The sequence below is a fragment of the Mobula birostris genome, chromosome 2 (assembly GCF_030028105.1).
Source record: "Mobula birostris isolate sMobBir1 chromosome 2, sMobBir1.hap1, whole genome shotgun sequence".
Lineage (NCBI taxonomy): Eukaryota > Metazoa > Chordata > Chondrichthyes > Myliobatiformes > Myliobatidae > Mobula > Mobula birostris.
Window position 1 is genome coordinate 139701947 of NC_092371.1, and position 13781 is coordinate 139715727.

General features: G+C 44.2%; 1 protein-coding gene across 1 annotated transcript in view; it reads left to right on the top strand.

The window, feature by feature from the left end:
• aldh8a1 (aldehyde dehydrogenase 8 family, member A1) overlaps positions 1–13781 on the top strand; it is a 46539-nt gene that overhangs the window by 15335 nt on the left and 17423 nt on the right. The window contains exon 2 of the mRNA XM_072277799.1: positions 12851–12998. Within this exon, the coding sequence (XP_072133900.1) occupies positions 12851–12998 (148 nt within the window). The remainder of the gene's footprint in view (positions 1–12850; positions 12999–13781) is intronic.

Genomic DNA, 13781 nt, shown 5'->3' on the forward strand with positions numbered 1-13781 from the left:
GCGCGATGATCCTCGTGCGATGAAGCTAGCGCTAACCCAAAACGCAGTGACAGTAGTGCTCTTTTCCACGAAACAGTCTGTCAAGTTATTTAAAGTTCAGCATCTTACCGCAGATTCCAACGCTGCTCCCGGACTGCTGCTGTGATGTTGCCGGGTCCTCCCGATGTTCCAGGCAGAAGGAGCACTCAGGCAGTGGGTTCCATCCGGTCTATCAGTGGATTCTTGCTGTTACTTTTAAATCTTATTTTCTTTTGCCGCTAGGTCCCAATACTTTCTAGAAACTCTGCTTTGACTTGACAATGTTCATTTTCAAAGAAAGGAATTCAAGGGGTTGTAGTTTTTTTCTGTGTGATCTCAAAGCAATAGAGTGATAGAGTTGTACAATACAGAACTTGGCTTTATTGTACAATACAGAGCTTTGTTCTCGCTGTTTTATATGATGTGAAATGTGTTGTTTTGTGGCAGTGGTACTGTGCAAAGACATAAAATCACTATAAGTAAATAGTGGAGAAGAACAAAATGATGAGGTAGTGTTCATGGGTTCACAGACCATTCCGAAATCCGATGATGGAGGGGATGAAGTTGTTCTTGAAACATTGAATATGGTTTTCCACTTCTATACCTCGTCCCAGATGGTAGTAATGAGAAGTGGGCGTGTCCCGGATGGTCAGGGTCCTTTCTGAGGCATAAATATTAGAGATGTCTGCAATGGTAGGGTGGGTCGTGGAACTAACTGAGCCTACAACCGTCTACAGCCTCTTGTGATCCACAGTATTGGAGTCTCCACCCCAGGCTGTAATGCAACCAGTTAGAATGCTCTCCATTGTACACCTGTAGAAATTTTTAGAAGAGTCGTTGGTGACCTACCAAATCTCCTCAAATTCCCACCAAAGTAGAATCACTGCTGTGCCTTTTTCATAATTTCATCAATGTGTTGTGTCCAGGAGTGATCCCCATAGATGTTGGCATTGAGGTACTTAAAGCTGCTCACCTTTCCATTGCTGACCCTTCATGAGGACTGGTGTAGGTTCTCCCAACTGCCTCTTCTTGAAGTCCACAATCAATTCCATGATAGTGGTGTCATCTGTGAATTTATAAATAGCATTTGAGCTGTGATTAGCTACATAGTTATGACCGTAGAGAGAGTAGAGCAATGGGCAAAGCATGCAGCTTTAAGGTGCACCGGTGTTGCTTTTCAGTGAGGAGGAGATCACACTGATGAGGAAGTCATGGTTCCAATTGCAAAGGGAAGTACAGATGCCCAGGTTTAGAAGCTTGATGATTAGTACTGAGAGGATGATAGTGTTGAACTGCAACTGATAAACAATAATCTAACAGAGGTTTTGTTATTCGTTAGCTTCTCCATAGCAGAGCGGAGGGCCAGTGAGATTGCACCCGCTGTAGACCTGTTGATCTGGTAGGCAAAACATAGGTCCTTGCTCAGGCAGGAGTTAATTCTAGCTATAAAAAGGACATCTCAAAGCACTTCATCACAGTAGTTGTGAGTGCCGCTGGTCGATAGTCACTGAGGCAGCTCACCCTGCTCTTGAACACCAGCATGATTAATGCCCTTTGAAGCAGGTGGAAAACTCCGACTGCAGTAGAAAGAGATTGAAGGTGTCTTTGAACACTTCAGTTGGTTGCTAGGCACAGGTTTTGAGTACCTGTCAGGTACACCATCAGGATTTGATGCCTTTTAGGGTTCACCCTCCCCTAGGATGTTTTAGCATCAGCCTTGGAGACACTGATCACAGGGTTGCCAGATGCTGTGTGGATTCACACAACTGTAGTTTTATTCTCCTTTTCAAAATGTGCATAAAATGGATTGAGCTCATTGAGTAGTGAAGGACCACTGCCATTTATGCCGTTAGGTTTCGTTACGTAGGAAGTAATGGCCTGAAAGCCCTGCCCCAGCTGTCCAACTGTGTTGCTCACATCGCATGAAGTTACTTTTCTTGCTCTCACAGTGGCCCACTGTAGGTCACACCTGGACTTCTGGAGAGCTCTGGATCACCAGTCTTAAACACCACAGATCTACCCAACAGATCTTCTGGTTCATCCAGGGCTTCTGGTTTGGGTCTGTCTGGTATATTTTTGGAGGCATCCATGCAGGTCTTGATGAAATCAGTGACAACCATAGCATATTCATGCAAATTGAAAGATGAATCCTTGAATGTTACCCAGTCTATTGATTCAAAGCAGTCCTGTAAACACTCCTCCAGCTCCCTTGACCATACCTTTGCAGTCCTCACCAGTGGTGCCGTGGTCCTCAACCTCTGCCTATACACTGGGCGTAGAAGTGCAGCCAGGTGACCAGACTTGCCAAGGTTTGGGTGTGGGATGGCACAGTAAGTGTTCCTGATGGTGGTGTATGAGTGATTGAGAGCATTGGTTCCTTTGGTTCTGCTCGTGACATGTTTGTGGTCGTTGATTAGAGATTTCTTCAAGCTGGCCTGGTTGAAATCCTCACAAAGATCAGGGAGCCTCGTAGTGCACTGTGTCATGACCAAGGTGCTCAGCTGCTTCAGTGCCAGCTTGACATTGGCCAGAGGTAGAACGTACACTGCAACCAGCATGGCGACAGAAAATTCCCTCAGCAGATAAAATGGACCGCACTTGACTGCCAGACTTTCCAGGTTGGAGGAAGCAGGACTGAGATAGAAGGACCACGTCTGTGCTCCACAATGAATAAGTCGTGAAGCAAATGCCACCACCTCTGCCATTACCTACACTGTTGTCTGGTCCATGAAGCCATTAGACTAGAGTGCTGGGTTTGAGCCATGTCTCTATGAAGTACAATGAAGCAGGGTACGCCACCCTGATATCACTCTGGTTCTGCAGTCCTGCTATGACTAAGTTACCTCTCTCCAGCGTCTTTGGGCCATTTGTCCCTGCCAGCCTTACTGCCCATCTACACTAATTCTCATAATCTTTGAGATCCGGGTACGTGGTAGTTTCAAATATGCATTTTAAACTTGGTATAGTGCTCAATAAATTTTATTGAAAAGTAAAATAAAAAGGTTTTATTATTTGCTCTAGTTATCAGAAATTGTTGTGTAATTTTATCTAATTGTTGTGTAATTTTATCTAATTTAACCCCTTCCTTTTATTTCTCCATTTTCTACCTGACCCCACATTCTTTCACTTTCATAGGTTTGCATATTTCCAAACTTCTCCTTAGGATCTGCTCCCTCTTCTCTGTTCTTTGTGTTTCATTTATCACTTGATCATTTTGTTAATTATTATCACATGTACTGAGATACAGTGAAATGCATTGTCCAGACAGATCCAGCCAAAATGTAATTATATTGAGGTAGTGAAAAGGAAATCAATTATAGAATGCTTTGTTGCTGTTCAGGTGGACTAAGAGCCCGTGCCACAATGGGATGGATTGGGAGATCAAGAGTTCACCTTTTAGCATCCGAGAGATCCATTCAAGAGTCTGATAGAAGTTCTCCTTCAGTCTGGAAAAATCTGCTTACGGGCTTTTGCATCTTCTGAAGATGGGAAGAGTAAGAAGAAAGAACATGTGGGGTGGGAAGGATCCTTGATTATTTTAGCTGCTTTTCAAGGCAGTGGGAAGTGTAGACGAGCACCTTGTATCCTTCACCCATTGCTTTAAATCTAGTGAATCCTTTTGACAAATGCCAGATTTTCATATCCTTCCTGAAGTATGGTGAGCAGATTTAGATGCACCTGTGGCCTACAGGTTCAACATAAGCCTCTGTCCATGAAACTGTTTCCCAATCACAATTTGTGATCACTGGGCTTTCTGGCATCAGCAGTTGAGCACTGGTATCATCCTGAAAAAAAAGAGGGATATGATATGAATATTATTTTAGCAAATGCAATCTGGCCCAAAATTTTACGATCAAAGGGAAAGGCTTGTAACTGTTGAACATGGGACTATATTGCATTTGAAATTTTGGAAAGTGAGAGCAGTGTCTGAAGACTGAGAAATAGGCATGTGATTAACTTGGGTGCCTAGTTCCCTATGTTGTTGGTAACTTGAAGTTTGTGGTTTTGTGTTGGCCCAGAGGTGACCCAGGAATTGCTGTAAGCATAGAAAACCTACAGCACAATACAGGCCCTTCGGCCCACAAAGTTGTGCCGTACAAGTCCCTACCTTAGAAATTACTAGGGTTACCCATAGTCCTCTATTTTTCTAAGCTCCATGTACGTATCCAAAAGTCTATTAAAAGATCTTGTCGTATCCACCTCCACCCATGCCCATTCCACACACTCACCACTCTCTGCGTAAAAAAACTTACCCCTGACATCTCCTCTGTACGTACTCCCAAGCATCTTAAACTTGTGCCCTCTTGTGGCAGCCATTTCAGCCCTGGGAAAAAGCCTCTGACTATCCACACGATCAATGCCTTTCATCATCTTATACACCTCTATCAGGTCACCTCTCATCCTCCGTCGCTCCATGGAGAACAGACCGAGTTCACTCAACCTGCTTTCATAAGGCATGCTCCCCAATCCAGGCAACATCCTTGTAAATCTCCTCTGCACCCTTTCTGTGGTTTCCACGTCCTTCCTGTAGTGGGGCAACCAGAACTGAGCACAGTACTCCAAGTGGGGTCTGACCAGGGTCCTATATAGCTGCAACGTTACCTCTCGGCTCCTAAATTCAATTCCATGATTGATGAAGGCCAGTACACCATATGCCTTCTTAACCACAGAGTCAACTTGCGTAGCATCTTTGAGTGTCCTATGGGCTCGGACCCCAAGATCCCTCTGATCCACCACACTGCCAAGAGTCTTACCATTAATACTATATTCTACCAGAATGAACCACTTCAAACTTATCTGGGTTGAACTCCATCTGCCACTTCTCAGCCCAGTTTTGCATCCTGTCAATGTCCCACTGTAACCTCTGACAGCCCTCCACACTATCCACAACACCCCTAACCTTTGTGTCATCAGCAAATTTACTAACTCATCCCTCCACTTCCTCATCCAGGTTATTTTTGTCAAAATCACAAAGAGTAAGGGTCCCAGAACAGATCCCTGAGGCACACCACTGGTCACCGACCTCCATGCAGAATATGACCCATCTACAATCACGCTTTGCCTTCTGTGGGCAAACCAGTTCTGGATCCACAAAGCAATGTCCCCTTGGATCCCATGCCTCCTTACTTTCTCAATAAGCCTTGCATAGGTACCTTACCAAATGCCTTGCTGAAATCCATATACACTACATCTACTGCTCTTCCTTCATCAATGTGTTTAGTCACGTCCTCAAAAAGTTCAATCAGGCTCGTAAGGCACGACCTGCCCTTGATAAAGCCATGCTGACTATTCCTAATCATATTATACCTCTCCAAATGTACATAAATCCTGCCTCTCAAGATCTTCTCCATCAACTTACCAACCACTGAAGTAAGACTCACTGGTCTGTAATTTCCTGGGCTATCTCTACTCCCTTTCTTGAATAAAGGGAACAACATCCGCAACCCTCCAATCCTCCCGAACCTAATCCGGAATCTAAGCATACCTATTACTATCACAGCTGTTTGCTTTGGTTTTATATCACATTTGCTGTTAGACCTCTGGTGAGATAGAAGCCTCAGGCTCAGTTCTCCTTGCTAATAGATATTCTATTAGCATGTCAGGTGACCAGAGATCATTTAACCCCTGTGTGTGTGCAGTTATGTCATGGGGTAGAGCTCTGAGCAGCAATGGGCCAGATATATACAGTTTTATGCCTCCTTGGAAAAAAAAGATGTAAAGTCTTCAAATGTTGCATAGAAATTAAAAATGGGAGGTCTTTTTAAGTATTTTTTTTGAAGATCACTGCCAGATAATCATCCTGTTTGATATGCAGCTTGCTGTCAAACAAGAAAGCAGCCAGGAATGGTTGTCACACACAAAATAATCTGCAGATGCTGGGGTCAAAGCAACACCTACCACCCCACCAGCCTCCGGATCCAGCACATTATCCTCCACAACTTCTGCCACCTTCAACAGGACCCCACCACTAAGCACATCTTTCCCTCTCCACCCCTCTCTGCTTTCAGCAGGCATCGGTCCCTCCGTGACTGCCTGGTCCACACGTCCCTCCCCACGGATCTCCCACCCGGCACTTATCCCTGCAAGCGCAAGTGCTACACCTGTCCCTACACTTCCTCCCTTGCCACCATTCAGGGCCCCAAACAGTCCTTCCAGGTGAGGCAACACTTCACTTGTGAGTCTGTTGGGGTCATCTATTGCATCCGGTGCTCCCGGTGCAGCCTCCTCTACGTCGGTGAAACCCAACGCAGATTGGGGGACTGCTTCGTCGAGCACCTCCACTCCGTCCGCCACAACAGACAGGATCTCCCAGTAGCCATCCACTTCAACTCTGCTTCCCACTCCCATTCAGATATGTCCATACATGGCCTCCTCTACTGCCATGATGAGGCTAAACTCAGGTTGGAGGACCAACACCTCATATACCGTCTAGGTAGTCTCCAGCCCCTTGGTATGAACATAGAATTCTCCAACTTCTGGTAATTCCCTCCCCCTCCCTTCCTCTATCCCTATGTCACTCTGCCCCCTCCCCCAGCTGCCTATCACCTCCCTTATGGTTCTGCCTCCTTCTACTACCCATTGTGTTTTCCCCTATTCCTTCTTCACCTTTCCTGCCTATCACCTCCCTGTTTCCCCTCCCCCACCCCTTTATCTTTCCTTTTACTGGTTTTTCACCTGGAACCTACCAGCCTTCTCCTTCCCACCCTCCCCCCCACCTACTTTATAGGGCCTCTGCCACTTCCCTCTACAGTCCTGACGAAAGGTTCCGGCCCGAAACGTCGACCGATCTTTTCCACGGTTGCTGCCCGACCTGCTAAGTTCCTCCAGTGTGTTGTGAGTGTTGTGAGGAATGGTTGTCAGAATAGGGTTGCATGTACTGGAGTGCAGGTGTGATAAGGGCCACAAATTAAGTGTGTGTGTTTGTGTGGGTCGGGTAGGGGTGGTGTGGTTTTTGTGGAGAGAAACTTTATCGAGATGGGGGTTATATAGAAGGTGGCTGAGAGCAAGAGAGTGGAGATGGTGGAGGGGGTAGGTGAACGCAAGGAGGGTTTGGAGAGATGGGAATCATGAGGAGAAGGGACACCAGAGATGGGGATTGAGTGAAAGATGGATTACAGAAGTGTGTTTTAACCTCCCACCTCCTCAGGCCACCTTTCTTTCACATTGGGCATATGCAGTGTTTTGTTCAGCATTATCAACCTCGTACATAGATTAGTTTAATGCATAGGCATTCATTTTACTTACACAGATATCAAAGTATGTATGTTCTTAGTAATGAAATAGGAAACATACTATTGTGCCAGCAGGTGGCAGTATGATATCACAAGCTTGGTTGTGGCATGGGTTTAAACCTGCATACAAATGAGGAATATGTGAAGGAAGCATTGGTTCTATTACAGTTAATCAACAGTGCATCAACAAGCAAAATCTATAAACCATGATCGGTATGGGCAATAATATACAGGTTTCCCCCGACATCCGAAGGTGGAGCGTTGCTATGAAACGGTTCGTAAGCCAAATGTCGTAAAGTGAAGAAGCAATTACCATTTATTTATATGGGAAAAATTTGTGAGCGTTTGCAGACCCAAAAAATAACCTACTACATCATACCAAATAACACATAAAACCTAAAATAACAGTAATATAGTAAAAGCAGGAATGATATAAATACACAGCCTATATAAAGTAGAAATACTTCTCTACAATCATTACCTGCACTGTTCTCCGTAGTGAAAATCTCACGCAAGCGCTGTTGGCAGAAACACTCTCTCCAGTAACCTTTAAGCAATGAAGCTGCCAAATCATACCAAATAGCACATAAAAATACACAGCCTATATAAAGTAGAAATAATGTATGTATAGTGTAGTGTCACTTACTGGAATCGGGAAGACAGGGTCGAGCACACTGATATTAGTCATAGTCATACTTTATTGATCCTGGGGGAAATTGGTTTTCGTTACAGTTGCACCAAAAATAATTAAATAGTAATAAAACCATAAATAGTTAAATAGTAATATGTAAATTATGCCAGGAAATAAGTCCAGGACCAGCATGTTGGCTCAGGGTGTCTGACCCTCCAAGGGAGGAGTTGTAAAGTTTGATGGTCACAGGCAGGAATGACTTCCTATGACGCTCTGTGTTGCATCTCGGTGGAAGAATGAGTCTCTGCCTGAATGTACAGTACTCTTGTGCCCAACCAGTACATTATGTAGTGGATGGGAGACATTGTCCAAGATGACATGCAACTTGGACAGCATCCTGTTTTCAGACACCACCGTCAGAGAGTCCAGTTCCATTCCCACAATATCACTGGCCTTACGAATGAGTTTGTTGATTCTGTTGGTGTCTGCTACCCTCAGCCTGCTGCTCCAGCACACAACAGCAAACATGATTGCACTGGCCACCACAGACTCATAGAGCATCCTCAGCATCATCCGGCAGATGTTAAAGGACCTCAGTCTTCTCAGGAAATAGAGATGGCTCTGACCCTTCTTGTAGACAGCCTCAGTGTTCTTTGACCAGTCCAGTTTATTGGCAATTCGTGTCCCCAAGTATTTGTAATCCTCCACCATGTCCACACTGACCCCCTGGATGGAAACAGGGGTCGCTGGTACCTTAGCTCTCCTCAGGTCTACCACCAGCTCCTTAGGCTTTTTCACATTAAGCTGCAGATAATTCTGCTCACACCATGTGACAAAGTTTCCGACAGTAGCCCTGTACTCAGCCTCATCTCCCTTGCTGATGCATCCAACTATGCCAGAGGCATCAGAAAACTTCTGAAGATAACAAGACTCTGTGCAGTAGTTGAAGTCTGAGGTGTAAATGGTGAAGGGAAAGGGAGACAAGACAGTCCCCTGTGGCGCCCCAGTGCTGCTGATCACTCTGTCAGACACACAGTGTTGCAAGCACAGGTACTGTGGTCTGCCAGTCAGGTAATCAAGAATCCATGATACCATGATGGTTTGTTAGGCTGAGTCATCGGAGATTGGGATGGTGCAGTGGCCCCCACCTTCCAGGCAGCGAAGTGATACTGATCCGCGAAGCACGCAGGGGTACAGTGGTGGCTGGGACGCACCCAGCACATCCTTAAGAAAAAAGCCGAAATAAACAAGCTAATTAATTAGGTGCTGCCTGGCACGTAATTGTCGGCCCAGATCAGAGGCAATGCAATCGGCAATGCCGGGCGGCACCTAATTAAATAGCTTGTTTATTTTGGCTTTTTTTCTTAAAGATGTGCTGGGTGCCTCCCGGGTACTGCTGCATTCTCCGCGAATCAGTATCTGTCCGCGGCCCGGAGGTTGGGACCTCTGGGGTGGTGGGACACTGAGGTGTCATCTCATTGTCATCTGTTTCTATCAGGGCAGGCAGGTCATCTTCTTCTATGTCTGCCTGCCTCGATGTCGAAGGTTGAGGTTCGTCGTCTGCAGTGGCTGATGTGGAAGGCTTGAAAAACGACAGTATGCTTGACTGCTAGCCTCGCACATTTTTCTATCATACAGTTCTCTGTAAGCACTCAAGCCATCTTGCAAATATGCCCTAAACCGACGTACCCTTTCAAAATTAAAGTCGTACTTTATCATTGCAGCGAAAATCTCACGCAGTTGCTTCACGTTCAGTTCCTGGACGACTTCACTTTTGGTCCGTTCGCTACTGCATTTGGTTTCAATTGTTATCCTTTCCTCTTCCAATTGCATCAGCTCTTCATCTATGGGTTCTTGGTCATGGGATGCCAAAACCTCTTTAACATCATCTTCGTCAACTTCCACAAGCCAAACTCACTTTGTCCTTGCTTCATTCACGATTGAAACGCTTAATTATGTCTAGTTTTATACTAAGTGTAACACCCTTATCAGCTCTTTTAGGCTTTTCTGATACCTTAGAATTCATCTTGCAAACGGATGCTCACAGGCACTTGTTTAAGCAATGCCGGCTAGAATGCAGTTCTAAATCTGGGGGAGGAGCGGCTGCTTTTTTTCGCGCACTGCCTTTTTTCATAACAGTGAAAACACCTTCTGTTAGCGAAAACAGGTAACTAATGTAGGTGTTTCGTAACAGTGAGGTTTCATAAAGCGAATGTTCAAAAAGCGGGGGACACCTGCATCTCACAAAGCACTTTGTTCCTCAGTATCCATGGGAAATACTTAGCCTATTGATGTTTGAACCCACTAGAAAATAAATCGAATGAAACAAGTTTAAATAACATGAGACTAAAATACTTCTGGAGGTAGATGCATAACAAATCAGATAGCGTCTACTCAGGAAGGAAAGATTTACGTTTAGAAACATAGAAACATAGAAAATAGGTGCAGGAGTAGGCCAATCGGCCCTTTGAGCCTGCACCGCCATTCAATATGATCATGGCTGATCATCCAACTCAGAACCCTGCACCAGCCTTCCCTCCATACCCCCTGATCCCTTTAACCACAAGGACCGTATCTAACTCCCTCTTAAATATAGCCAATGAACTGGCCTCAACTGTTTCCTGTGGCAGAGAATTCCACAGATTCACCACTCTCTGTGTGAAGTTTTTCCTAATCTCGGTCCTAAAAGGCTTCCCCTTTATCCTCAAACTGTGACGCCTCGTTCTGGACTTCCCCAACATCGGGAACAATCTTCCTGCATCTAGCCTGTCCAATCCCTTTAGGATTTTATATGTTTCAATAAGATCCCCCCTCAATCTTCTAAATTCCAATGAATATAAGCCTAGTCGATCCAGTCTTTCAACATATGAAGGTCCTGCCATCCCAGGAATCAATCTGGTGAACCTTCTTTGTACTCCCTCTATAGCAAGGATGTCTTTCCTCAGATTAGGGGACCAAAACTGCACACAATACTCCATGTGTGGTCTCACCAAGGCCTTGTACAACTGCAGTAGTACCTCCCTGCTCCTGTACTTAAATCCTCTCGCTATAAATGCCAGCATACCATTCACCTTTTTCACCGCCTACTGTAACTGCATGCCCACTTTCAATGACTGGTGTATAATGACACCCAGGTCTTGTTGCACCTCCCCTTTCCCTAATCGGCCACCATTCAGATAATAATCTGTTTTCCTGTTTTTGCCACCAAAGTGGATAACTTCACATTTATCCACATTAAATTGCATCTGCCATGAATTTGCCCACTCACCTAACCTATCCAAGTTACCCTGCATCCTCTTAGCATCCTCCTCAGAGCTAACACTGCCGTCCAGCTTCGTGTCATCTGCAAACTTGGAGATGCTGCATTTTAATTCCCTCATCCAAGTCATTAATATATATTGTAAACAACTGGGGTCCCAGCACTGAGCCTTGCGGTACCCCACTAGTCACTGCCTGCCATTCTGAAAAGGTCCCGTTTATTCCCACTCTTTGCTTCCTGTCTGCCAGCCAATTCTCTATCCACATCAATACCTTACCCCCAATACCGTGTGCTTTAAGTTTGCACACTAATCTCCTGAGTTTCAAGTGTAATGTCTTCCTTGGAACACTGAATTAAATGCTAACTTATTATAATATCTATAATATATTAGAACTTGTGCATGCAGATGCCACTGTTTCCCCTGTACATAAAGACAAGAATGTGCAGTCCAATGACGTGAACTAACATAAACCAGAGCTTAGTTTATTTTGTGGGAGAGGATTTTTAAATCCATTCTGTATAGACAGAAATAAAGAGGTAAGTGTCATGTCAACTGGAGCCACCACAGAAAGCCTATCCACTGTAAACCGCACAGTTCCCCTGAGCTACTTTTGACTTGTTCATCAGAAAAGAGTTGAACTAGTTAGTTCAAAGAAGCAAATATTTCTATATCTGCACTCGTATTTGCAGTAGGTATCTGTCAATTTGAATCTGTTTTGATACACTAAAGCAAATATATTTATGACTTTTCCAATCGCTGGCAGTCTCTTACCTGCATGTGGAGCTATCTTGTGAATCTGGTAATGGTACGTGGTGGAACTCTGTCTGCGCTTCAAGACCGTTCTTGGATCTGTGGACAAATGCGTGCAAATATGGAGTGAAATGTAGAGTGCTTGAGTGTCTTGACCCATCCTCTTTCCCAGGAGAAGGATAAAGGAGATCACCAGAGGAAAGCTTGATACATGCCTAAGGAGTAGAAAATGGCAATACCAGGGCAATGCAGAATCCCGTAGCAAAAACAGAAAAACATAGCAATACAGGTTTCAAGCGCATCGGAACATTCAAAATATTTTCTAAATTGAGATATTTTTAAACATTTTAACTGTGGTTTTTATTATCACAAACTTGTTGCTGCTGTCTGAATTGATTTTTCCTATGGTCAAAGCCCCTTATTTCAGATTTACAGCATCTGCAGTTATTGATTTCACTCTGGTTTCTAAGTATCAAGAAGACGTACATGTACCAGTGAAGTAATGTTAACCCGTTGGAAGTGATGCAAATCACGCAATTGCCAGTTTCAAGGCATTGAATTATAAACATCCATCCGTAATCTAGGAGATCCTTCCCACAGTTGGTGGAATGTTATTCAGAGAATCATAGGGAACATGACAGAACTTGAGTCTAGTTTCTAGTCGGGGTTGCCCGATCTACAAGGAATGTCCTGTCTGAATATCAGGTTAAGATGGAGGAATTTAAGAAACCCATACCCTTATAATGTGAAATAGGGATAATTATGGAGCTGCCAAGTGTGTAGTTCTTGATATCTCAGTCAAAATATACAAACCTCTCTTTAGAATAACGATCAAAGTCAAGCAAATTAAATTAGTTGGCGAATTGAAGATTGATAAGGTTAAAAAAAAAGAACTCTGAAAAAGTGAAGTGTATTTGATTTCTTGTGATGTTGTTTATTGCTTTAAACTTTTGTTAAAGGTGGATGCAGCAGTAACTGCTGCCAAAGCAGCTTTCCCTGGGTGGTCAGCGAGGAGCCCTTTACAGCGTTCCCAGATACTTCACAAACTGGCGGATCTGATCGAGGCTCACCTGGAGGAGTTTGCTCAAGCAGAATCAAAGGACCAAGGTAACCTGATCACTTCTGACACATGAGAGTTGGAGCGCTGGGCTATAATGTTGCTTGCTATTATCTGTAAATGTCTTGATGAAGGGTCTCAGGCTGAAATGGCAACTATTTATTTCCTTTCTCGATGCTGCCTGATCTCTGAATTCCTCCAGCATTTTGCATTTTGTGTGTGTGTTGCTCTGGATTTCTACAGATCTACAGAATCTCTTGTGTTTCTGTAAATGTATGAACAGTGTAAGAGGGGGGAATGCACCATGTCTATCTTCGAACTCCTTCATCATTCAGTAGCTTCATGGCTGCTCTTGTATCTCATCCGCTTTCCCAAATTCGTTGAAATAAAATCAAAAACACTCAAGCCACATTGCTTCTCTGGAAAAATAAACAGTATCTGTTTCAGGTCGGAGAACATAATTTCAGATTTTCAACTTCTGCATCTTTTGATTCTGATATCCCTGACTTCCCTGAATGGCCAGGAATCATTCATCATTATGCTCGAATGTATTCTATAACTACATATGATCAGCTGGTAGGTTAAAGAATTCTAAGTAATTGCAATCCTCTCTGTAGGAGAGGTTTTCTCCCCATTTCACTCCCTAATGTCCTCCACTTACCCTCAAGTCACTTTATTAATCAACCTAAGAATATGCGGTAGTTAGGATAGAACGTGAATGGAGTGGGGGGGGGTGTGCGGGATTGGGTTGACCGCTGAAATACTCACTTGTTGTTAGCAGCTCAGCCACAAATGTTGAGTTCAAGAACTTTGTACCTCAGATTCCATCATAA